This window comes from Leptodactylus fuscus, unplaced genomic scaffold, assembly GCF_031893055.1.
Source record: "Leptodactylus fuscus isolate aLepFus1 unplaced genomic scaffold, aLepFus1.hap2 HAP2_SCAFFOLD_247, whole genome shotgun sequence".
Taxonomy (NCBI): domain Eukaryota; kingdom Metazoa; phylum Chordata; class Amphibia; order Anura; family Leptodactylidae; genus Leptodactylus; species Leptodactylus fuscus.
The window spans coordinates 73739-97396 of NW_027440270.1; the positions used below are offsets into that span (position 1 = coordinate 73739).

Consider the following 23658-nt stretch of genomic DNA (forward strand, 5'->3'; position numbering starts at 1 on the left):
CTGGGAGACCCCCACTCACTTATTACCCCGTGTGACCCCATGGTGGTATCTGTGCGCTGGGTCTCTCATGCCCCCTGTATTGTGCTTCCATAGGGGGCGACCTGGAGGAGGTCAGCTGCTCCAGCAGTGATGATGATGTGGAGGGTCTGAGGAAGCGTGTGGGCCGGGGGGCTCCTCCTGTCAGCGTAGGCCCCGGCATCAGAGAGGACGCACAGCAGGAAGAAGAGGCCGTATTCCCCCTGAACTTTAACACCTTGGTCATCGCAGCCTTCGGCCTCATCTGCATCGGTCTTCTCATCTTCTCAGGTGAGTGCAGCGCCCCCCGCTGGCCCTCTTGTCATAGAGCGATCGCTGGGGGCAGGTACTGGGGGTCCTGGTGTAACTGGTCACTGCAGCTAATGGTCTCTGCTCTCTCCTCAGGCGGCAGCTTCAGCTCTGATGACGGTGAGTACACCCGCTACCCTATAGAGTAAGGGGAGGGGGCTATAGGACGGACACTCACCCTCATCTCTTCCCCAGATCCTGCGCAGACTGTGGTGTCCCGCAGCGTGATGGGAGGAGACAAGCAGCCGCCACAAGTCATCGCTGACATACAGGTGAGCAGTCCCGTCTTATCGGGAAGAGGGCAGTGTACATGTCTGCCCTGGTCTCCATGACTTGTATACGTGGTTGGAGGACCCCTGTATACGTGTCTAGTACTGTGTGGAGGACCTCTGTATACGTGTCTAGTACTGTCTGGAGGACCCCTGTATATGTGGCTGGGGCTCTTGCTAGAGGTTTGGGCTGTGGGGACATACTTTTAGGTGCCGTCTGACTGGTTGTCACCTCTTGTCTTTGGCCAGGAGTGGATTGAGCAGCATGCGGAGCAGTTCACGGGGGATCCGAGCAGTCTGCAGGTCATGAGTGGTCTCCTAGACAAGGTCGCCAAGGAAAACCAGGATATTCGGCACATGCAGGCGACGCTCCAGGTCACCAGAACACCACTTTATGCATCATGTCACTGTATTCTGTACTGCGGTGTTATCGGAGGATATGATTGGTTTCTAGCCTGAGTTACGTCACTTCTTATACACCAGTCACATCCAGAGCTGTAGTCACGGTTTGGCTGTTATATCACGTCATATACACCAGTCACATCTAGAGCTGCAGTCACAGTTTGGTTCTTATGTCATGTACACTAGTCACACCCAGAACCACGATACTGCTTTCACTTAGTTCCATTGACCATTGGGGTCTTGTGGTGGGAGGTAAGGGGTTGACAACGGGGAGGTTGGTGGTCATGTGCTCATGGTGGACTGATGGCCTGATGGTTCCATTTATAGGCGCAGAAAGAAGAGTTAGAAGCGCTACTGTCTGTCGGTGACGGTAAGAACATCTCCACAGGACCCCAACATCCAGGACTCCAGGACGAGAACATCAGACTGAAGGACGCCCTCCTCAAAGAAGAGACTTCACACCTCGCTGCTAAGGAGGAACTCCAGAATGTACAGGAGAAGCTGGAGGTCCTGGAGATCAGCCACACGGAGAAGGAAGCCTTGGTGATGGAGAACTCCCAGCTGAAGGTGGACTTGGATGCCCTCAGGAGTCAGATTGATGGCTTCTTGGTTCAGAAGGAGACCCTTGTGGCTGAGTCCCAAATGCTGCGGCAGGAACTAGATAAACAGCGGTTGTTGGTGGCCTCCATCAGACAAGATCTAGAAGGTCTAGTGACAAAAAGCACTGAAGGTGAAGATGAGAAGTTACTTCAAGAAAGGCTTTCGGAAATGAGCAGCAGGCTGGCCATGGAGGCTCAGAGGTCAGAGACATGGGAGAAGAAGTATGTGGAGCATGCCCAGAGAAGGAAAGAGCAGGTGGGAGAAGAAAGGAGAGAACATGGTCATAAGGAGTGGAAGAAGACCAGCAGGTCCCCAGACATCTCTGCTCCGAGAGGAGACGTCAGAAAAGCACATTTCAAGCATGGTAAGGAGCACGGCAAGCGGTGGATGGAAGAAGGCCACCACCAGTCCCAGCACGAAGAATGGAGGAGCAAAAAGCAGGAGGACAAGCACTGGCGGGACAAGAAGCATCGGCATTGGGAAGGGGAGAAAGCTGGAGATGAGATCCAAGAAGAGAAAGAGTCTTGGAAGAGCAAAGGCAAAGACCACAGAAGCAAAGACTCTGTACACCATCATCACGATCACCCCGAGAGACAGAGCCGGCATCACGGAGAAGCAGGCGATGGATTTCATCCTCGGAAGGGGCAAAAGGACTTCACAGAAAGTCACAAGAGACGGGAAGAGAGCGAGAAAGTGAAGGATCACCGACATCATGACCACAACAAGTTCTGGAAGAAGCTCTCAGATCATCAGTACCGGGTTCCTGAGGGTTGCACCGGTCTGGAGGATTGCGCTCGAAAGGACGGTGTGGATCTGTTTAACGTGGAGCTCAAGCCTGTGCAGAGGAAGCAATTCGAGGAGATCCTGCTGAATTACTTGACCAAGACGCAGCTGTCGAAGCATCACCCCCAGCTCACGCCTCTTCTGGATGGATTCTTTGAGGGTCCTTATTTCTCTCACCACAAGATCCGTTTCAAGGACTTTGTGGATGATGTGGAGGATTTTCTGGAAGACGTTGCCAAAAAACAAATGGGAAATGATGACCTTGTGGACGACTTCGAGAGATATGTCTATACCAGCTTATTTGGAGAAGCTGCCACCAAGAAAAGGTGAGTACCCTTTCCTGAACACTAAACATGGTAGATCGAGTCTTCTCCATCAATTTTTCTTGGTTATCTGTTTTGGGAAAGGTGGGTGACCCCTAGTATGGTCCCACAATGGTCTGGAACGAATACAAAACTTTGGGTCTTCTAGTTGTCCCTAAAGTGAATGTTCCTCACAACGCGAAGCATCTCCATATTATATGTGTAGAAGTCGTGTAGTGAAACCTTTATAGTTAACGTTCCATAACATTGTCCTTCCCAGAGACTCTTCACATGTAGTAGATCCTCAGCCATCCGCGGGTAGTCATAGCTCCCTCGTAGCATTTCTAGCTATCTGTAGGGTTGAGCCGATCTTGAGATTTCAGGATCAATTTTAAAATCCGATTTCCGATCATTTTCCAGCCGATCGCGATCATGAAATTTGCTCGATCGGGATCCGATATTTCCCAATCGCTCAACCCTGGTCAATGCTTCTCTATTGGAAAAGTCACCTTTGGGGTTGAGCCGATCTTGAGATTTCAAAATCCGGTTTCCGATCATTTTCCAGCCAATAGTGAAATTTGCTCGATCGCTGATTGGGATCCGATCTTTCCCGATCGCTCAACCCTAGTCAATGCTTCTCTATGGGAAAAGTCACTTCTAGGGTTGAGATTCTTCTTATGTTGAGATTTCAAAATCTGATTTCCAATCATTTTCCAGCCGATCCCGATAGTGAAACTTGCTCGATCGCCGATCAGGATCCGATCTTTTCCAATCCCGATCGCACAACCCTAGTTATCTGATATAGGTGCTTGCTTTGTGTGGCCCTTTACTGGCACTTCCTCTAATAACGTCTTCCAGGTCTTAATTCATCTTGTAGATTTGCGAAGAAGGACAAGCAGCCAAAAACCAACAAGTACCACAAACATTCTGGAAAACTGGAGGAGACTTATGACCGAGGTCTCAACGAATCCACAGACTTCAGGACTGACCTCCATGCTGACTTAACTGACTTTGATCCTATAAAAAAGCACAAGACACATGAAAAGCTCAAGTCCTGGTCTACAAACACTCGAAATGAAGACGTACCTGACCACAGATATAAGAATGAAGACAAACACAACCCCAAAAACCATCGCCAATCACCCAAGCACAACGACCGTGACCAAAACAGTGGTTCCTTTCAACATCATAGTCATGGTCGCCAATTTCACCAGAAAGATGAGAGCAGGCATAACTACGAGAAGCACAACTACGACCCAGAAAGTCCAAGACGTAAAAATACATACAAGGAGCAAAAGTCTCCAAATGAGAAGTTTGGAAAAGACACCTACAAACATAAGAACCCCGACAAGGAAGAGACAGAATTTAAACATTACTCTAAGAAACTCGAGAAAGACACCTACAACAAGCATAATCGGTCAGCTCAGAGACATGAGGGCCACCATCATGATGACCACCAGTCTGCCGGCAAACCTTGGAAAGATGGTGGTCATGGACATAGACAATCTGATCACTTCCGCAAAAATGATCAAGGATCCACTAAAAATTACCCAGCAAAGGCTAAATACTACAAACATGATGACAAGGACAGACGTAGAGACTACCACCACCAAGATGATGAACCTGACAACAAGAATGGCAATCACCACCAAAAGTATGAGAAGGACTACCACCACAAGTATAACAAAGACCACCATAAACATGGAAATGATGTGCATAGGGACTACCACCACAAATATGATAAAGACCACCACAGACATGAAGACAACCATCATGGGGACTACCATAAGCATGGAGAAGACAGGGATAGGGACTACCACAAACATGACAAAGACCATCATAAGCATGGAGAAGACAGGGATACGGACTACCACAAGTATGACAAAGACCACCATAAGCATGGAGAAGACAGGGATAGGGACTACCACAAACATGACAAAGACCACCATAAGCATGGAGAAGACAGGGATACGGACTACCACAAACATGACAAAGACCACCATAAGCATGGAGAAGACAGAGATAGGGACTACCACAAACATGACAAAGACCATCATAAGCATGGAGAAGACAGAGATAGGGACTACCACAAACATGACAAAGACCACCATAAGCATGGAGAAGACAGGGATAGGGACTACCACAAACATGACAAAGACCACCATAAGCATGGAGAAGACAGGGATACGGACTACCACAAACATGACAAAGACCATCATAAGCATGGAGATGACAGGGATAGGGACTACCACAAACATGACAAAGACCACCATAAGCATGGAAATGACAGGGATAGGGACTACCACAAACATAACAAAGACCACCATAAGCATGGAGATGACAGGGATAGGGACTACCACAAAAATAACAAAGACCACCATAAGCATGGAGATGACAGGGATAGGGACTACCACAAACATAACAAAGACCACCATAAGCATGGAGATGACAGGGATAGGGACTATCGCCAGAAGTATGACAACGACCACCGTAAAGAAAATAAGGATAAACATGGCAACTACCGCTACAAACATGATGAAGAAGAAGGTCAGAGGGGCGGCCACCACAAGTAATAGACGTTAAGCTCTGTTCTGTGTTTCTTCACCAGTCACTATTATGATTTCCATGGTCTGGAGAGAGGTGACATCACGTTTAGGAGATGGTAGACTCAGGAAGACTTTGTTGTGTTGCTTTTTGCTGTATTACGGTCAAGCACTCCTATAGTTTTCACTGTTATTGGTCATGTGACCTCTTTTGGAACTTTCTCTGCTTGAAAGGACATTTACCGTAACGTTGAGGGTTTCTCAGTTGGTTTCTGTCCCAATTCACAGAAAACCTCCAGTTTTCCATCTTCTTGTGATGACTTTGCTGTGTTTTTAGCCCATTTTTCTCTTTTGATCCTCCTTGTGCCAAGACAATAGAAAGTAGTTGTAGGACAATACAAGTTCTGACCAGTAATCTACTCTGACGCCACGAAGGAGGTACTAAGATTAGAGTGTGGCAGAAGAGAAACGGCCCATGTGATGATGAGACCCCACCCAGAATACAGCTGAGGTAGGGGCCCCACCAAGGTCACAGGTTAAGACAGAAATCTGTCAGCGTACAGCCGGCTGTGGGCTGGCGAGACACAACTTCACCCCAATATCTTGAGGCTGTGCTGATCCAGAGGAAGCAAACTTAACCCTTGGAGAGTAAATGATGAGAGGTCACTGATGGCCACTAGCCTACAGCTCTGCTGGAACACTGGCTATATGGACACTGGGCCGGATCTGGGGTGGGAGTTTCTAGCTAAAGCCAAGAGTGGATGTAAAGGACCCCACTGCCCTTCCTTCCCCTTTCTTCATGCTTTTTAATCCTTGCTAATTTTTTTCCTTCTTCTGTGTATCTCCTTCCTCCATGTGTCTTTCTTTCATTTTTCTTTAAGTCTCCTTCCTTCTCTCATTTCTTTCTTTCATGCTTCTTTTTCCTTCTCTCTTCTTCCATCCTCCTTTATTATTCTCCTTCTCCGGCAGGCTTCTGTCTGCTATTATGTCCCTCTCCCTTCCTCTATAATACTTCTGTGGTGAATCCATCCTACACACACAAGAGAGTTAATGAAGGAGACACACGGAGGAAGGAAAGAAGCATAAAGGCAGGAGACATATCCTGATTATCCTTCCTCTGTGCTTTTTCTTTCTTTTGTCCTTCTTTTATTATTCTTCTCTGTTCCTTCCTTCATGCTTTTGTTTTTCCAGCCTTTGCACTATTCTGTCCTTCAAACTTCTTCTTCCTTTTTCTTTTCTCACAATTCTCAGTCCTTCATGCTTCAGTTTCCTTACCATTTCTCCTTCCTCTGTTTCTCCATCTTTCATGTGCTCTTTCCTTCCTCCATGCTTCTCCATTCTTTAAACTTTTTCTTTGTCCTTTTTTTCATTAGTCTCCTCCCTTCATGCCATTTTTTTTCTTTTCTTCTCTCATGAAGCTTTTCTTTCCTTTTTCGATGCATCTCCTTCCTTCATGCTTCTCTTTCCTAAATCCATGTGTGTACTTCCTCCATGTGTCTCTTTTCTTCCTTCAGGCGTCTCCTTCCTTCGTGCTTCTCTTTTCTTCTTCTGTGTGTCTCCTTCCTTTGTGCTTCTCTTTCCTTCCTCTCTGCGCCTCGTTCCTTCATGCTTCTCTTTCCTTCCTCTGTGTGTCTCGTTCCTTCGTGCTTCTCTTCCTTTCCTATTTCTCCATGTCTCCTTCCTTCATGTTTCTCTTTTCTTCCTCTGTGCGGCTACTTCCTTCGTGCTTCTCTTCCTGTGTCTCCTTCCTTCGTGCTTCTCTTCCCTTCCTCTGTGTGTCTCCTTCCTTCATGCTTCTTTTTCTTTCCTATTTCTCCATGTCTCCTTCCTTCATGCTTCGCTTTTCTTCCTCTGTGTGTGTCTCCTTCCTTCATGCTTCTCTTCCCTTCCTCTGTGTCTCCTTCCTTCGTGCTTCTCTTTTCTTCCGTGTGTTTCGTTTCTTCATGCTTCTCTTTTCTTCCTCTGTGTGTCTCCTTCCTTTGTGCTTCTCTCCCCTTCCTATTTCTCCATGTCTCCTTCCTTCGTGCTTCTCTTTTCTTCCTCTGTTTTTCCTTCCTTCATGCTTCTCTTCCCTTCCTCTGTGTGTCTCCTTCCTTCATGCTTCTTTTCCCTTCCTATTTCTCCATGTCTCCTTCCTTCGTGCTTCTCTTTTCTTCCTCTGTTTTTCCTTCCTTCATGCTTCTCTTCCCTTCCTCTGTGTGTCTCCTTCCTTCATGCTTCTTTTCCCTTCCTATTTCTCCATCTCTCCTTCCTTCGTGCTTCTCTCCTCTTCCTATTTCTCATGTCGCCTTCCTTCGTGCTTCTCTTTTCTTCCTCTGTGTCTCCTTCCTTCATGCTTCTCTTCCCTTCCTCTGTGCGTCTCCTTCCTTCGTGCTTCTCTCCCCTTCCTATTTCTCCATGTCTCCTTCCTTCATGCTTCTCTCCCCTTCCTATTTCTCCATGTCTCCTTCCTTCATGCTTCTCTTCCCTTACTCTGTGCGTCTCCTTCCTTCGTGCTTCTCTCCCCTTCCTATTTCTCCATGTCTCCTCCCTTCAAGCTTCTCTCCCCTTCCTATTTCTCCATGTCTCCTTTCTTCATGCTTTTCCATTATTTGTGCATTTCCAGCCATCATTCTTTGGTGCGTCTCCATCCTTTACACTTCTTCCCTCCATGAATCGCAGTTATGATTATCCTTCCTTCGTTATTCTCCTCCCTTCCGTCTTGTAGTTTTTCTTCCTTTACACCTTCTTTTCTCATGACCCTCAGCTCTTTGTGCTTTCCTGTCTTTCTCTTCTGATTCTCTCTGGCTTTCCGTTAATAAACCGTCCACAGAACACGTCTGTGTGTCCTTCCTGTGAGCATTGATGGCACTGACCAGGTGGTTATCGCCCGTTCCCCTGGGTATTTGAAGGACGGTCTGCATTCACTGTTTCACTCTTGTCCACACTGGGTTGCTTTTTTTTTTTTTGAGTGTGCGTGTGTTTTTGATGCCGTTTTAATTTAACTCACTGAACTAATGCACTTTGGAAATAAAACTTAAAAATGTTGCTGTTGTTTTTGAGTCACTGTGGAGGTGCTGACTATTGGGCAGTGACTGATGTGGTGACAGAGCAAGACTAGACCTGTCCAAGGTACAGAGCAGAGATATGAGTGTCATCAGTGGACAGTTTCCTAGGTACGGAGGTCATCAGGGGAAGATTTCCTAGGTACGGGGGTCATCAGTGGGCAGTTTCCTAGGTACGAGGGTCATCAGGGGGCAGTTTCCTAGGTACGGGGGTCATCAGTGGGCAGTTTCCTAGGCACGGGGGTCATCAGGGGAAAGTTTCCTAGATACGGGGGTCATCAGTGGGCAGTTTCCTAGGTGTAGGGATTATCAGAGGACAGTTTCCTAGGTACAGGGGTCATCAGTGGACAGTTTCCTAGGTACGGGGGTCATCAGTGAACTATTTTCTAGGTCCAGGGGTTATTAGTGGACAGTTTGTTGGGTACAGAGGTTATTAGTGGACAGGATCCTAGGTACGGGCGTCAGCAGGGGACAGTATCGTGGACTTGGAGGTCATCAGTGAACAGTTTCGTAGTTCCATTATTACCCTGAGCAATGTACTGGCTCGAACTCAGGTTACTGCCTTTCTAGGATCATAAACAGAGAATTCAGACTCTTCTTCTGTGTTCGTCACATTCCAACATGTGATGGGGTAAAAATTTACAGCAGGGGTGCCCAAAACGTTGATCGCGATCTACTGGTAGATCGCAAAGGACGTATGGGTCGATCGCAGGATGCAGGGATCCCTGGTGTCTGCTTGTTCACAGTGCAGGCTGAGAGTCATCTCCGGACACTGGCAGGCGGGACGCAGGGGTCTAAGGGGGGGGACACAAGGAGGACGCAGGAGTCTGAGGGGGGGACACAAGCGTAACGCAGGGGTCTGAGAGGGGACACAAGGAGGACGCAGGGGTCTGAGGGGGGGACACAAGGAGGACGCAGGGGTCTGAGGGGGGACACAAGGAGGACGCAGGGGTCTGAGGGGGGGACACAAGGAGGACGCAGGGGTCTCAGGGGGGGACACAAGGAGGACGCGGGGGTCTGAGGGGGGGGACACAAGGAGGACGCGGGGGTCTGAGGGGGGGGGACACAAGGAGGACGCGGGGGTCTGAGGGGGGACACAAGGAGGACGCGGGGGTCTGAGGGGGGGACACAAGGAGGACGCGGGGGTCTGAGGGGGGGACACAAGGAGGACGCGGGGGTCTGAGGGGGGGACACAAGGAGGACGCGGGGGTCTGAGGGGGGACACAAGGAGGACGCGGGGGTCTGAGGGGGGACACAAGGAGGACGCGGGGGTCTGAGGGGGGACACAAGGAGGACGCGGGGGTCTGAGGGGGGACACAAGGAGGACGCGGGGGTCTGAGGGGGGGACACAAGGAGGACGCGGGGGTCTGAGGGGGGGACACAAGGAGGACGCGGGGGTCTGAGGGGGGACACAAGGAGGACGCGGGGGTCTGAGGGGGGGACACAAGGAGGACGCGGGGGTCTGAAGGGGGACACAAGGAGGACGCGGGGGTCTGAGGGGGGGGACACAAGGAGGACGCGGGGGTCTGAGGGGGGACACAAGGAAGACGCGGGGGTCTGAGGGGGGGGACACAAGGAGGACGCGGGGGTCTGAGGGGGGACACAAGGAGGACGCGGGGGTCTGAGGGGGGACACAAGGAGGACGCGGGGGTCTGAAGGGGGGGGACACAAGGAGGACGCGGGGGTCTGAGGGGGGACACAAGGAGGACGCGGGGGTCTGAGGGGGGACACAAGGAGGACGCGGGGGTCTGAGGGGGGACACAAGGAGGACGCGGGGGTCTGAGGGGGACACACAAGGAGGACGCGGGGGTCTGAGGGGGGGGACACAAGGAGGACGCGGGGGTCTGAGGGGGGGACACAAGGAGGACGCGGGGGTCTGAGGGGGGGGACACAAGGAGGACGCGGGGGTCTGAGGGGGGACACAAGGAGGACGCGGGGGTCTGAGGGGGGGGCAGGGAGTTTTGGCGGGATCACAGTCCGCCACTTCCGGCTCCTCCTCAGTGTTTACATTCAGTGACTTCCGGAGCGGATGGTGTGAGCTGAGCAGGAGATGGGCTGACCCTGTTACCATGGTGGTTGGGAGGGGCTGACTCTGTTACTATAGAGACCGGGCGGGGCAGAGAGCGAGAAGCTGAAGAGTCTGTGGGCGGGACAAGTAGTGAGTGGGCGGGGATAAAGAGCAGCGCCGGGGGAGGGGCGTGTCTCCGCGACATGTGCCGGTGAGGAGGCGGGGCGGTCGCGGTGTGGGCGTGGCCCAGTTGTCAGGCGGTGATGGCGGCTCCTCGGCTGATTCTCATCTTCAGCGGGAAGAGAAAGTCAGGAAAGGATTATATAACGGAGAGACTGAGAGAGAGGTGAGAGGTGGTGGTGGGGGTGTACTGGAGGTGACAGGCAGAGGTGGGGGTGTACTGGAGGTGACAGGTAGTGGTGGGGGTGTACTGGAGGTGACAGGCAGAGGTGGGGGTGTACTGGAGGTGACAGGTAGTGGTGGGGGTGTACTGGAGGTGACAGGCAGAGGTGGGGGTGTACTGGAGGTGACAGGTAGTGGTGGGGGTGTACTGGAGGTGACAGGTAGTGGTGGGGGTGTACTGGAGGTGACAGGCAGAGGTGGGGGTGTACTGGAGGTGACAGGTAGTGGTGGGGGTGTACTGGAGGTGAGAGGCAGAGGTGGGGGTGTACTGGAGGTGAGAGGCAGAGGTGGGGGTGTACTGGAGGTGACAGGTAGTGGTGGGGGTGTACTGGAGGTGACAGGTAGTGGTGGGGGTGTACTGGAGGTGACAGGTAGTGGTGGGGGTGTACTGGAGGTGACAGGCAGAGGTGGGGGTGTACTGGAGGTGACAGGCAGAGGTGGGGGTGTACTGGAGGTGACAGGCAGAGGTGGGGGTGTACTGGAGGTGACAGGCAGAGGTGGGGGTGTACTGGAGGTGACAGGCAGAGGTGGGGGTGTACTGGAGGTGACAGGCAGAGGTGGGGGTGTACTGGAGGTGACGGGGTGGTGGGGGTGTGCTGGAGGTGAGAGGTGGTGGTGGGGGTGTACTGGAGGTGACAGGTAGTGGTGGGGGTGTACTGGAGGTGACAGGCAGTGGTGGGGGTGTACTGGAGGTGACAGGCAGAGGTGGGGGTGTACTGGAGGTGACAGGTAGTGGTGGGGGTGTACTGGAGGTGACAGGTAGTGGTGGGGGTGTACTGGAGGTGACAGGCAGAGGTGGGGGTGTACTGGAGGTGACAGGGGGTGGTGGGGGTGTGCTGGAGGTGAGAGGTGGTGGTGGGGGTGTACTGGAGGTGACAGGTAGTGGTGGGGGTGTACTGGAGGTGACAGGTAGTGGTGGGGGTGTACTGGAGGTGAGAGGTGGTGGTGGGGGTGTACTGGAGGTGACAGGTGGGGGTGGGGGTGTACTGGAGGTGACAGGTAGTGGTGGGGGTGTGCTGGAGGTGACAGGTAGTGGTGGGGGTGTACTGGAGGTGAGAGGTGGTGGTGGGGGTGTACTGGAGGTGACAGGTGGGGGTGGGGGTGTACTGGAGGTGACAGGTAGTGGTGGGGGTGTACTGGAGGTGACAGGTAGTGGTGGGGGTGTACTGGAGGTGAGAGGTGGTGGTGGGGGTGTACTGGAGGTGACAGGTAGTGGTGGGGGTGTACTGGAGGTGACAGGTAGTGGTGGGGGTGTACTGGAGGTGACAGGTAGTGGTGGGGGTGTGCTGGAGGTGACAGGTAGTGGTGGGGGTGTACTGGAGGTGACAGGTAGTGGTGGGGGTGTACTGGAGGTGACAGGCAGTGGTGGGGGTGTACTGGAGGTGACAGGCAGTGGTGGGGGTGTACTGGAGGTGACAGGGGGTGGTGGGGGTGTACTGGAGGTGACAGGTGGGGGTGTACTGGAGGTGACAGGTAGTGGTGGGGGTGTACTGGAGGTGACAGGTGGGGGTGTACTGGAGGTGACAGGTGGAGGTGGGGGTGTACTGGAGGTGACAGGCAGTGGTGGGGGTGTACTGGAGGTGGGAGGTGGGGGTGTACTGGAGGTGACAGGTAGTGGTGGGGGTGTACTGGAGGTGACAGGTAGTGGTGGGGGTGTACTGGAGGTGACAGGTAGTGGTGGGGGTGTATTGGAGGTGACAGGCAGTGGTGGGGGTGTACTGGAGGTGACAGGTGGAGGTGGGGGTGTACTGGAGGTGACAGGCAGAGGTGGGGGTGTACTGGAGGTGACAGGCAGAGGTGGGGGTGTACTGGAGGTGACAGGCAGAGGTGGGGGTGTACTGGAGGTGACAGGTAGTGGTGGGGGTGTGCTGGAGGTGACAGGTAGTGGTGGGGGTGTACTGGAGGTGACAGGCAGAGGTGGGGGTGTACTGGAGGTGACAGGTAGTGGTGGGGGTGTACTGGAGGTGAGAGGCAGAGGTGGGGGTGTACTGGAGGTGAGAGGCAGAGGTGGGGGTGTACTGGAGGTGACAGGTAGTGGTGGGGGTGTACTGGAGGTGACAGGTAGTGGTGGGGGTGTACTGGAGGTGACAGGTAGTGGTGGGGGTGTACTGGAGGTGACAGGCAGAGGTGGGGGTGTACTGGAGGTGACAGGCAGAGGTGGGGGTGTACTGGAGGTGACAGGCAGAGGTGGGGGTGTACTGGAGGTGACAGGCAGAGGTGGGGGTGTACTGGAGGTGACAGGCAGAGGTGGGGGTGTACTGGAGGTGACAGGCAGAGGTGGGGGTGTACTGGAGGTGACGGGGTGGTGGGGGTGTGCTGGAGGTGAGAGGTGGTGGTGGGGGTGTACTGGAGGTGACAGGTAGTGGTGGGGGTGTACTGGAGGTGACAGGCAGTGGTGGGGGTGTACTGGAGGTGACAGGCAGAGGTGGGGGTGTACTGGAGGTGACAGGTAGTGGTGGGGGTGTACTGGAGGTGACAGGTAGTGGTGGGGGTGTACTGGAGGTGACAGGCAGAGGTGGGGGTGTACTGGAGGTGACAGGGGGTGGTGGGGGTGTGCTGGAGGTGAGAGGTGGTGGTGGGGGTGTACTGGAGGTGACAGGTAGTGGTGGGGGTGTACTGGAGGTGACAGGTAGTGGTGGGGGTGTACTGGAGGTGAGAGGTGGTGGTGGGGGTGTACTGGAGGTGACAGGTGGGGGTGGGGGTGTACTGGAGGTGACAGGTAGTGGTGGGGGTGTGCTGGAGGTGACAGGTAGTGGTGGGGGTGTACTGGAGGTGAGAGGTGGTGGTGGGGGTGTACTGGAGGTGACAGGTGGGGGTGGGGGTGTACTGGAGGTGACAGGTAGTGGTGGGGGTGTACTGGAGGTGACAGGTAGTGGTGGGGGTGTACTGGAGGTGAGAGGTGGTGGTGGGGGTGTACTGGAGGTGACAGGTAGTGGTGGGGGTGTACTGGAGGTGACAGGTAGTGGTGGGGGTGTACTGGAGGTGACAGGTAGTGGTGGGGGTGTGCTGGAGGTGACAGGTAGTGGTGGGGGTGTACTGGAGGTGACAGGTAGTGGTGGGGGTGTACTGGAGGTGACAGGCAGTGGTGGGGGTGTACTGGAGGTGACAGGCAGTGGTGGGGGTGTACTGGAGGTGACAGGGGGTGGTGGGGGTGTACTGGAGGTGACAGGTGGGGGTGTACTGGAGGTGACAGGTAGTGGTGGGGGTGTACTGGAGGTGACAGGTGGGGGTGTACTGGAGGTGACAGGTGGAGGTGGGGGTGTACTGGAGGTGACAGGCAGTGGTGGGGGTGTACTGGAGGTGGGAGGTGGGGGTGTACTGGAGGTGACAGGTAGTGGTGGGGGTGTACTGGAGGTGACAGGTAGTGGTGGGGGTGTACTGGAGGTGACAGGTAGTGGTGGGGGTGTATTGGAGGTGACAGGCAGTGGTGGGGGTGTACTGGAGGTGACAGGTGGAGGTGGGGGTGTACTGGAGGTGACAGGCAGAGGTGGGGGTGTACTGGAGGTGACAGGCAGAGGTGGGGGTGTACTGGAGGTGACAGGCAGAGGTGGGGGTGTACTGGAGGTGACAGGTAGTGGTGGGGGTGTGCTGGAGGTGACAGGTAGTGGTGGGGGTGTGCTGGAGGTGACAGGTAGTGGTGGGGTGTACTGGAGGTGACAGGCAGAGGTGGGGGTGTGCTGGAGGTGACAGGTAGAGGTGGGGGTGTACTGGAGGTGACAGGTAGTGGTGGGGGTGTACTGGAGGTGACAGGCAGAGGTGGGGGTGTACTGGAGGTGACAGGCAGAGGTGGGGGTGTACTGGAGGTGGGGGTGTACTGGAGGTGACAGGTAGTGGTGGAGGTCTACTGGAGGTGACAGGTAGTGGTGGGGGTGTACTGGAGGTGACAGGTGGGGTGTACTGGAGGTGACAGGTGGGGTGTACTGGAGGTGACAGGTAGTGGTGGGGGTGTACTGGAGGTGACAGGTAGTGGTGGGGGTGTACTGGAGGTGACAGGCAGTGGTGGGGGTGTACTGGAGGTGACAGGTAGTGGTGGGGGTGTACTGGAGGTGACAGGGGGTGGTGGGGGTGTGCTGGAGGTGACAGTTAGTGGTGGGGTGTACTGGAGGTGACAGGTAGTGGTGGGGGTGTGCTGGAGGTGACAGGTAGTGGTGGGGGTGTACTGGAGGTGACAGGCAGTGGTGGGGGTGTACTGGAGGTGACAGGCAGAGGTGGGGGTGTACTGGAGGTGACAGGCAGAGGTGGGGGTGTACTGGAGGTGACAGGTAGTGGTGGGGGTGTACTGGAGGTGACAGGTAGTGGTGGGGGTGTACTGGAGGTGACAGGCAGTGGTGGGGGTGTACTGGAGGTGACAGGTAGTGGTGGGGGTGTACTGGAGGTGACAGGTAGTGGTGGGGGTGTACTGGAGGTGACAGGCAGTGGTGGGGGTGTACTGGAGGTGACAGGTAGTGGTTGGGGTGTACTGGAGGTGACAGGGGGTGGTAGGGGTGTGCTGGAGGTGACAGGTAGTGGTGGGGTGTACTGGAGGTGACAGGCAGAGGTGGGGGTGTGCTGGAGGTGACAGGTAGAGGTGGGGGTGTACTGGAGGTGACAGGTAGTGGTGGGGGTGTACTGGAGGTGGGGGTGTACTGGAGGTGACAGGTAGTGGTGGAGGTCTACTGGAGGTGACAGGTAGTGGTGGGGGTGTACTGGAGGTGACAGGTGGGGTGTACTGGAGGTGACAGGTGGGGTGTACTGGAGGTGACAGGTAGTGGTGGGGGTGTACTGGAGGTGACAGGTAGTGGTGGGGGTGTACTGGAGGTGACAGGCAGTGGTGGGGGTGTACTGGAGGTTACAGGTAGTGGTGGGGGTGTACTGGAGGTGACAGGGGGTGGTGGGGGTGTGCTGGAGGTGACAGTTAGTGGTGGGGTGTACTGGAGGTGACAGGTAGTGGTGGGGGTGTGCTGGAGGTGACAGGTAGTGGTGGGGGTGTACTGGAGGTGACAGGCAGTGGTGGGGGTGTACTGGAGGTGACAGGCAGAGGTGGGGGTGTACTGGAGGTGACAGGCAGAGGTGGGGGTGTACTGGAGGTGACAGGTAGTGGTGGGGGTGTACTGGAGGTGACAGGTAGTGGTGGGGGTGTACTGGAGGTGACAGGCAGTGGTGGGGGTGTACTGGAGGTGACAGGTAGTGGTGGGGGTGTACTGGAGGTGACAGGTAGTGGTGGGGGTGTACTGGAGGTGACAGGCAGTGGTGGGGGTGTACTGGAGGTGACAGGTAGTGGTGGGGGTGTACTGGAGGTGACAGGGGGTGGTAGGGGTGTGCTGGAGGTGACAGTTAGTGGTGGGGTGTACTGGAGGTGACAGGTAGTGGTGGGGGTGTGCTGGAGGTGACAGGCAGTGGTGGGGGTGTACTGGAGGTGACAGGCGGAGGTGGGGGTGTACTGGAGGTGACAGGCGGAGGTGGGGGTGTACTGGAGGTGACAGGCAGAGGTGGGGGTGTACTGGAGGTGACAGGCAGAGGTGGGGGTGTACTGGAGGTGACAGGTAGTGGTGGGGGTGTGCTGGAGGTGACAGGTAGTGGTGGGGGTGTGCTGGAGGTGACAGGTAGTGGTGGGGTGTACTGGAGGTGACAGGCAGAGGTGGGGGTGTGCTGGAGGTGACAGGTAGAGGTGGGGGTGTGCTGGAGGTGACAGGTAGAGGTGGGGGTGTACTGGAGGTGACAGGTAGTGGTGGGGGTGTACTGGAGGTGACAGGCAGAGGTGGGGGTGTGCTGGAGGTGACAGGCAGAGGTGGGGGTGTACTGGAGGTGACATGTAGTGGTCGGGGTGTACTGGAGGTGACAGGGGGTGGTGGGGGTGTGCTGGAGGTGACAGTTAGTGGTGGGGGTGTACTGGAGGTGACAGGGGGTGGTGGGGGTGTGCTGGAGGTGACAGTTAGTGGTGGGGGTGTACTGGAGGTGACAGGGGGTGGTGGGGGTGTGCTGGAGGTGACAGGTAGTGGTGGGGGTGTGCTGGAGGTGACAGGTAGTGGTGGGGGTGTGCTGGAGGTGACAGGCAGTGGTGGGGGTGTACTGGAGGTGACAGGCAGAGGTGGGGGTGTACTGGAGGTGACAGGCAGAGGTGGGGGTGTACTGGAGGTGACAGGTAGTGGTGGGGGTGTACTGGAGGTGACAGGTAGTGGTGGGGGTGTACTGGAGGTGACAGGTAGTGGTGGGGGTGTACTGGAGGTGACAGGCAGTGGTGGGGGTGTACTGGAGGTGACAGGCAGTGGTGGGGGTGTACTGGAGGTGACAGGCAGTGGTGGGGGTGTACTGGAGGTGACAGGCAGAGGTGGGGGTGTACTGGAGGTGACAGGCAGAGGTGGGGGTGTACTGGAGGTGACAGGTGGAGGTGTACTGGAGGTGACAGGAAAAGGTGGGGGTGTACTGGAGGTGACAGGTAGTGGTGGGGGTGTACTGGAGGTGACAGGCAGAGGTGAGGGTGTACTGGAGGTGACAGGTGGAGGTGTACTGGAGGTGACAGGTAGTGGTGGGGGTGTACTGGAGGTGACAGGCAGAGGTGGGGGTGTACTGGAGGTGACAGGTGGAGGTGTACTGGAGGTGACAGGTAGTGGTGGGGGTGTACTGGAGGTGACAGGCAAAAGGTGTGGTTGTACTGGAGGTGACAGGTAGAGGTGGGGGTGTACTGGAGGTGACAGGTGGGGGTGTACTGGAGGTGACAGGTAGTGGTGGGGGTGTACTGGAGGTGACAGGCAGAGGTGGGAATGTACTGGAGGTGACAGGCAGAGGTGGGGGTGTACTGGAGGTGACAGGCGATGGTGAGCTTGTACTGGAGGTGACAAGCAGAGGTGGGGGTGTACTGGAGGTGACAGGCGGAGGTGGGGGTGTACTGGAGGTGACAGGCAGAGGTGGGGGTGTACTGGAGGTGACAGGCAGAGGTGGGGGTGTACTGGAGGTGACAGCTGGGGGTGTACTGGAGGTGACAGGCAGAGGTGGGGGTGTACTGGAGGTGACAGGCAGAGGTGGAGGTGTACTGGAGGTGACAGGTAGTGGTGGGGTGTACTGGAGGTGACAGGCGGAGGTGGGGGTGTACTGGAGGTGACAGGTAGTGGTGGAGGTGTACTGGAGGTGACAGGTAGTGGTGGAGGTGTACTGGAGGTGACAGGCAGAGGTGGTGTGTACTGGAGGTGACAGGTAGTGGTGGAGGTGTACTGGAGGTGACAGGCGATGGTGGGGGTGTATTGGAGGTGACAGGTAGTGGTGGAGGTGTACTGGAGGTGACAGGTAGTGGTGGAGGTGTACTGGAGGTGACAGGTAGTGGTGGGGTGTACTGGAGGTGACAGGCGGAGGTGGGGGGTGTACTGAAGGTGGGGGTGTACTGGAGGTGACAGGTAGTGGTGGAGGTGTACTGGAGGTGACAGATAGTGGTGGGGGTGTATTGGTGGTGACAGGCGGTGGTGGGGGTGTACTGGAGGTGACAGGTAGTGGTGGGGGTGTACTGTGACAGGCAACAAGTATATAGTTCTTTGGGTCACTAGAGGGTACTGGTCTGCAGCTTAGACCGTGTTTGGTGGTATCTTTGGGGTGACCCCTCTTCTCCGGTGTCTTGCAGTTTGGGTAGGGATGTTTGCACCATCCTGCGCCTGTCCGGACCCCTGAAGCAGCAGTTTGCCCTGGTGAGTAATAACCCCACGTCCTGACCTTTGTAGCCTGGTGACCGTCCCTGATCAGTCAGACAGCGGGACCCCTGCCTGTCCGTCACCCCCCGGTGTCTCCTTTGTCCACAGGAGCGTGGTCTGGACTTCGATCGGCTCCTGGATGCCAGCGAGTATAAGGAGACGTTTCGGGCAGACATGATCCGCTGGGGGGAGGAGAAGAGGAGCGCTGACCCCGGATTCTTCTGCCGCCTGATTGTGGTGGGGGTGACGCAGCCTGTGTGGGTAAGTGGTGGGTGTGCGGCCGCCCGGTGATGGGGTCAGTAGGTGGTGCAGCTTCATGGCGTCTGTTCCTGCAGATCATCAGTGACGCTCGCCGCAGGTCTGATGTGGACTGGTTCCAGGCGGCCTATGGTGATGTCACCCGGACCGTCCGTGTGGTGGCTTGTGAGGAGACCCGGAGATTGAGAGGATGGGTGTACACCCCGGGTGAGTCTCGCCCCCTGCCCTTGTGCTTCTGAGGAGTTTGTACCCAGAGGACTGACTCTGACTCTCTATTTGCAGAGGTGGACGATGCGGAGTCGGAGTGCGGGCTGGACACTGGGGTGACGTTTGATTGGACCCTGACAAATGACGGCGATCAGGTGTCGCTGGACGAGCAGCTTCGTGGGCTGGAGGCCTTTACCCGCAGCAGACTGACCCTCCCGGTGTGAGCCGTCCTGACACCAAGGCTGACGCCGAGCTGCAGGATCCAGGGCCGGGCCCGTTACCGGAGACTAACAGGACAGAGGAGCGCCCGGTCGTCCTCCTGATGGGACATGAAGACAAGTGTGGATCATGTGACAGAATCAGGAGGGGCGGAGTCTGGGAGAGGGGCGGTACATAATTATATAATTATTATCATTTGTACCAGTCGTAATTAAAGAGCAGGAACTGAAATGTTGTCTTGTGTCACACGGTGCAGATTATACATGTCCCAGGGCCCCTGATCTCCCAGGATCGGGGGGATACTGAAGCCACGCCCACATCCAGCCGCTCAGACTGTAGACACGGGGTCCTAGGCAGGGTCTGTATGGGCAGAGGGGAACACACACGGTGGTCCTAAGAGGTCCCTCCACTCGATGCTGCCCCCTACTGGAGGCGGGGCGGGGTGCCAGGTGTACGGAGACTGACGGTGTGGAGAGGCTGATGGCGGCGGGGGTCTAATGTGTATGGAGACTGATAAGATAATCCTGTAATAGTGGCGCAGTGCGAATACTAAGTATGTACAGCAGCCTAGTAATACAGATACAGGATAATACACAGGGATATATTACAGGACTGAGGAGAGAAGATATACCAGGAGTCCAGAGCAGCTAAGGAGGGGAAGAGAACTGATGGGGGGCAGGTGTAGAGACTGATGGGGGGCAGGTGTAGAGACTGATGGGGGGCAGGTGTAGAGACTGATGGGGGGCAGGTGTAGAGACTGATGGGGGGCAGGTGTAGAGACTGATGGGGGGCAGGTGTAGAGACTGATGGGGGGCAGGTGTAGAGACTGATGGGGGGCAGGTGTACGGAGGCTGATGGGGGGGCAGGTGTACAGAGACTGATGGGGGGGCAGGTGTAGAGACTGATGGGGGGCAGGTTTACGGAGACTGATGGGGGGCAGGTGTACGGAAGCTGATTGGGGGGGCAGGTGTAGAGACTGATGGGGGGCAGGTGTACAGAGACTGATGGGGGCAGGTGTAGAGACTGGTGGGGGCAGGTGTAAGGAGACTGATGGGGGCAGGTGTACGGAGACTGATGGGGGGGGCAGTTGTAGAGACTGATGGGGGACAGGTTTACGGAGACTGATGGGGGGCAGGTGTACGGAGGCTGATGGGGGGGCAGGTGTACGGAGACTGATGGGGGGGCAGGTGTAGAGACTGATGGGGGGCAGGTGTACGGAGACTGATGGGGGGGCAGGTGTACGGAGACTGATGGGGGGGCAGGTGTACGGAGACTGATGGGGGGGCAGGTGTAGAGACTGATGGGGGCAAGTGTACGGAGGCTGATGGGGGGGCAGGTGTACAGAGACTGATGGGGGGGCAGGTGTACGGAGACTGATGGGGGGGCAGGTGTACGGAGACTGATGGGGGGCAGGTGTACGGAGACTGATGGGGGGGCAGGTGTACGGAGACTGATGGGGGGCAGGTGTACGGAGACTGATGGGGGGCAGCTGTAGAGACTGATGGGGGGGCAGGTGTAGAGACTGATGGGGGCAAGTGTAGAGACTGATGGGGGGCAGGTGTAGAGACTGATGGGGGGCAGGTGTAGAGACTGATGGGGGGCAGGTGTACGGAGACTGATGGGGGGCAGGTGTAGAGACTGATGGGGGGGCAGGTGTAGAGACTGATGGGGGGGCAGGTGTACGGAGACTGATGGAGGAGCAGGTGTACGGAGACTGACGGTGTGGAGAGGCTGATGGCGGCGGGGGTCTAATGTGTACAGAGACTGATAAGATAATTCTGTAATAGTGGCGCAGTGCGGATACTAAGTATGTACAGCAGCCTAGTAATACAGATACAGGATAATACACAGGGATATATTACAGGACTGAGGAGAGAAGATATACCAGGAGTCCAGAGCAGCTAAGGAGGAGAAGAGAACTGATGGGGGGGCAGGTGTACGGAGACTGATGGGGGGCAGATGTAGAGACTGATGGGGGGGGCAGGTGTACGGAGACTGATGGGGGGGCAGGTGTACAGAGACTGATGGGGGCAAGTGTACGGAGGCTGATGGGGGGCAGGTGTAGAGACTGATGGGGGGCAGGTGTACGGAGGCTGATGGGGGGGCAGGTGTACGGAGACTGATGGGGGCAAGTGTACGGAGGCTGATGGGGGGCAGGTGTACGGAGACTGATGGGGGGGCAGGTGTAGAGACTGATGGGGGGGCAGGTGTAGAGACTGATGGGGGCAGGTGTACAGAGACTGATGGGGGGGGAAGGTGTACGGAGACTGATGGGGGGCAGGTGTACAGAGACTGATGGGGGGGCAGGTGTACGGAGACTGATGGGGGCAGGTGTAGAGACTGATGGGGCAGGTGTACAGAGACTGATGGGGGGCAGGTGTAGAGACTGATGGGGGGGCAGGTGTAGAGACTGATGGGGGGGCAGGTGTAGAGACTGATGGGGGGGCAGGTGTAGAGACTGATGGGGGGGCAGGTGTAGAGACTGATGGGGGCAGGTGTACAGAGACTGATGGGGGGCAGGTGTAGAGACTGATGGGGGCAGGTGTACGGAGACTGATGGGGGCAGGTGTACGGAGACTGATGGGGGGCAGGTGTAGAGACTGATGGGGGCAGGTGTACGGAGACTGATGGGGGGGCAGGTGTAGAGACTGATGGGGGCAGATGTACGGAGACTGATGGGGGGGCAGGTGTAGAGACTGATGGGGGCAGGTGTACGGAGACTGATGGGGGGCAGATGTACGGATACTGATGGGGGGGCAGGTGTAGAGACTGATGGGGGCAGGTGTACAGAGACTGATGGGGGGCAGGTGTAGAGACTGATGGGGGGCAGGTGTACAGAGACTGATGGGGGCAGGTGTACGGAGACTGATGGGGGGCAGGTGTAGAGACTGATGGGGGCAGGTGTACGGAGACTGATGGGGGGGCAGGTGTAGAGACTGATGGGGGCAGATGTACGGAGACTGATGGGGGGGCAGGTGTAGAGACTGATGGGGGCAGGTGTACGGAGACTGATGGGGGGCAGATGTACGGATACTGATGGGGGGGCAGGTGTAGAGACTGATGGGGGCAGGTGTACAGAGACTGATGGGGGGCAGGTGTAGAGACTGATGGGGGGCAGGTGTAGAGACTGGGGGGGGCAGGTGTAGAGACTGGGGGGGCAGGTGTAGAGACTGAGGGGGGCAGGTGTAGAGACTGATGGGGGGCAGGTGTACGGAGACTGATGGGGGCAGGTGTACGGAGACTGATGGGGGGCAGGTTTACGGAGACTGATGGGGGGCAGGTTTACGGAGACTGATGGGGGGCAGGTTTACGGAGACTGATGGGGGGCAGGTGTACGGAGACTGATGGGGGGGCAGGTGTACGGAGACTGATGGGGGCAGGTGTACGGAGACTGATGGGGGGCAGGTGTACGGAGACTGATGGGGGGGCAGGTGTACAGAGACTGATGGGGGCAGGTGTACGGAGACTGATGGGGGGGCAGGTGTAGAGACTGATGGGGGCAGATGTACGGATATTGATGGGGGGCAGGTGTAGAGACTGATGGGGGGCAGGTGTACAGAGACTGATGGGGGCAGGTGTACAGAGACTGATGGGGGGCAGGTGTACAGAGACTGATGGGGGGCAGGTGTACAGAGACTGATGGGGGGCAGGTGTAGAGACTGATGGGGGGCAGGTGTACGGAGAGTGATGGGGGGCAGGTGTAGAGACTGATGGGGGCAGGTGTAGAGACTGATGGGGGCAGGTGTAGAGACTGGTGGGGGCAGGTGTACGGAGACTGATGGGGGCAGGTGTACGGAGAGTGATGGGGGGCAGGTGTACGGAGAGTGATGGGGGGCAGGTGTACGGAGAGTGATGGGGGGGCAGGTGTAGAGACTGATGGGGGGCAGGTGTACAGAGACTGATGGGGGGCAGGTGTAGAGACTGATGGGGGGCAGGTTTACGGAGACTGATGGGGGGCAGGTGTACGGAGGCTGATGGGGGGGCAGGTGTACGGAGACTGATGGGGGCAGGTGTAGAGACTGATGGGGGGCAGGTTTAGAGACTGAGGGGGGGCAGGTGTAGAGACTGAGGGGGGGCAGGTGTAGAGACTGATGGGGGGCAGGTGTACGGAGACTGATGGAGGAGCAGGTGTATGGAGACTGATGGGGGGCAGGTGTAGAGACTGATGGAGGAGCAGGTGTACGGAGACTGACGGTGTGGAGAGGCTGATGGCGGCGGGGGTCTAATGTGTATGGAGACTGATAAGATAATCCTGTAATATTGGCGCAGTGCGAATACTAAGTATGTTCCAGCAGCCTAGTACTACAGATACAGGATAATTCACAGGGATATATTACAGGACTGAGGAGAGAAGATATACGAGGAGGCCGGAGCAGCTAAGGAGGAGAAGAGAACTGATGGGGGGGCAGGTGTACGGAGACTGATGGGGGGGCAGGTGTAGAGACTGATGGGGGGGCAGGTGTACGGAGACTGATGGGGGCAGGTGTACGGAGACTGATGGGGGGCAGATGTACGGATACTGATGGGGGGGCAGGTGTAGAGACTGATGGGGGCAGGTGTACAGAGACTGATGGGGGGCAGGTGTACGGAGACTGATGGGGGGCAGGTGTAGAGACTGATGGGGGGCAGGTGTAGAGACTGA

General features: G+C 56.2%; 2 protein-coding genes across 3 annotated transcripts in view; both read left to right on the forward strand.

The window, feature by feature from the left end:
- LOC142187826 (pre-B-cell leukemia transcription factor-interacting protein 1-like) overlaps positions 1-8250 on the forward strand; it is a 29083-nt gene extending 20833 nt beyond the window's left edge. For both annotated transcript variants that reach the window (XM_075261654.1, XM_075261656.1), the window contains 6 exons: positions 94-306; positions 421-444; positions 520-596; positions 843-968; positions 1323-2704; positions 3558-8250. In XM_075261654.1, the coding sequence (XP_075117755.1) occupies positions 94-306; positions 421-444; positions 520-596; positions 843-968; positions 1323-2704; positions 3558-5253 (3518 nt within the window). In that variant the 3' untranslated portion in view covers positions 5254-8250. The remainder of the gene's footprint in view (positions 1-93; positions 307-420; positions 445-519; positions 597-842; positions 969-1322; positions 2705-3557) is intronic.
- A 2192-nt stretch (positions 8251-10442) lies between these two features.
- Positions 10443-19233, forward strand: PMVK (phosphomevalonate kinase). The gene is made up of 5 exons (XM_075261664.1): positions 10443-10621; positions 18266-18329; positions 18441-18593; positions 18668-18797; positions 18873-19233. Exons 1-5 carry the CDS (start codon positions 10539-10541, stop codon positions 19019-19021), a joined length of 579 nt encoding a protein of 192 aa, XP_075117765.1. The 5' UTR covers positions 10443-10538; the 3' UTR covers positions 19022-19233.
- The last annotated feature ends 4425 nt before the right edge of the window (positions 19234-23658 follow it).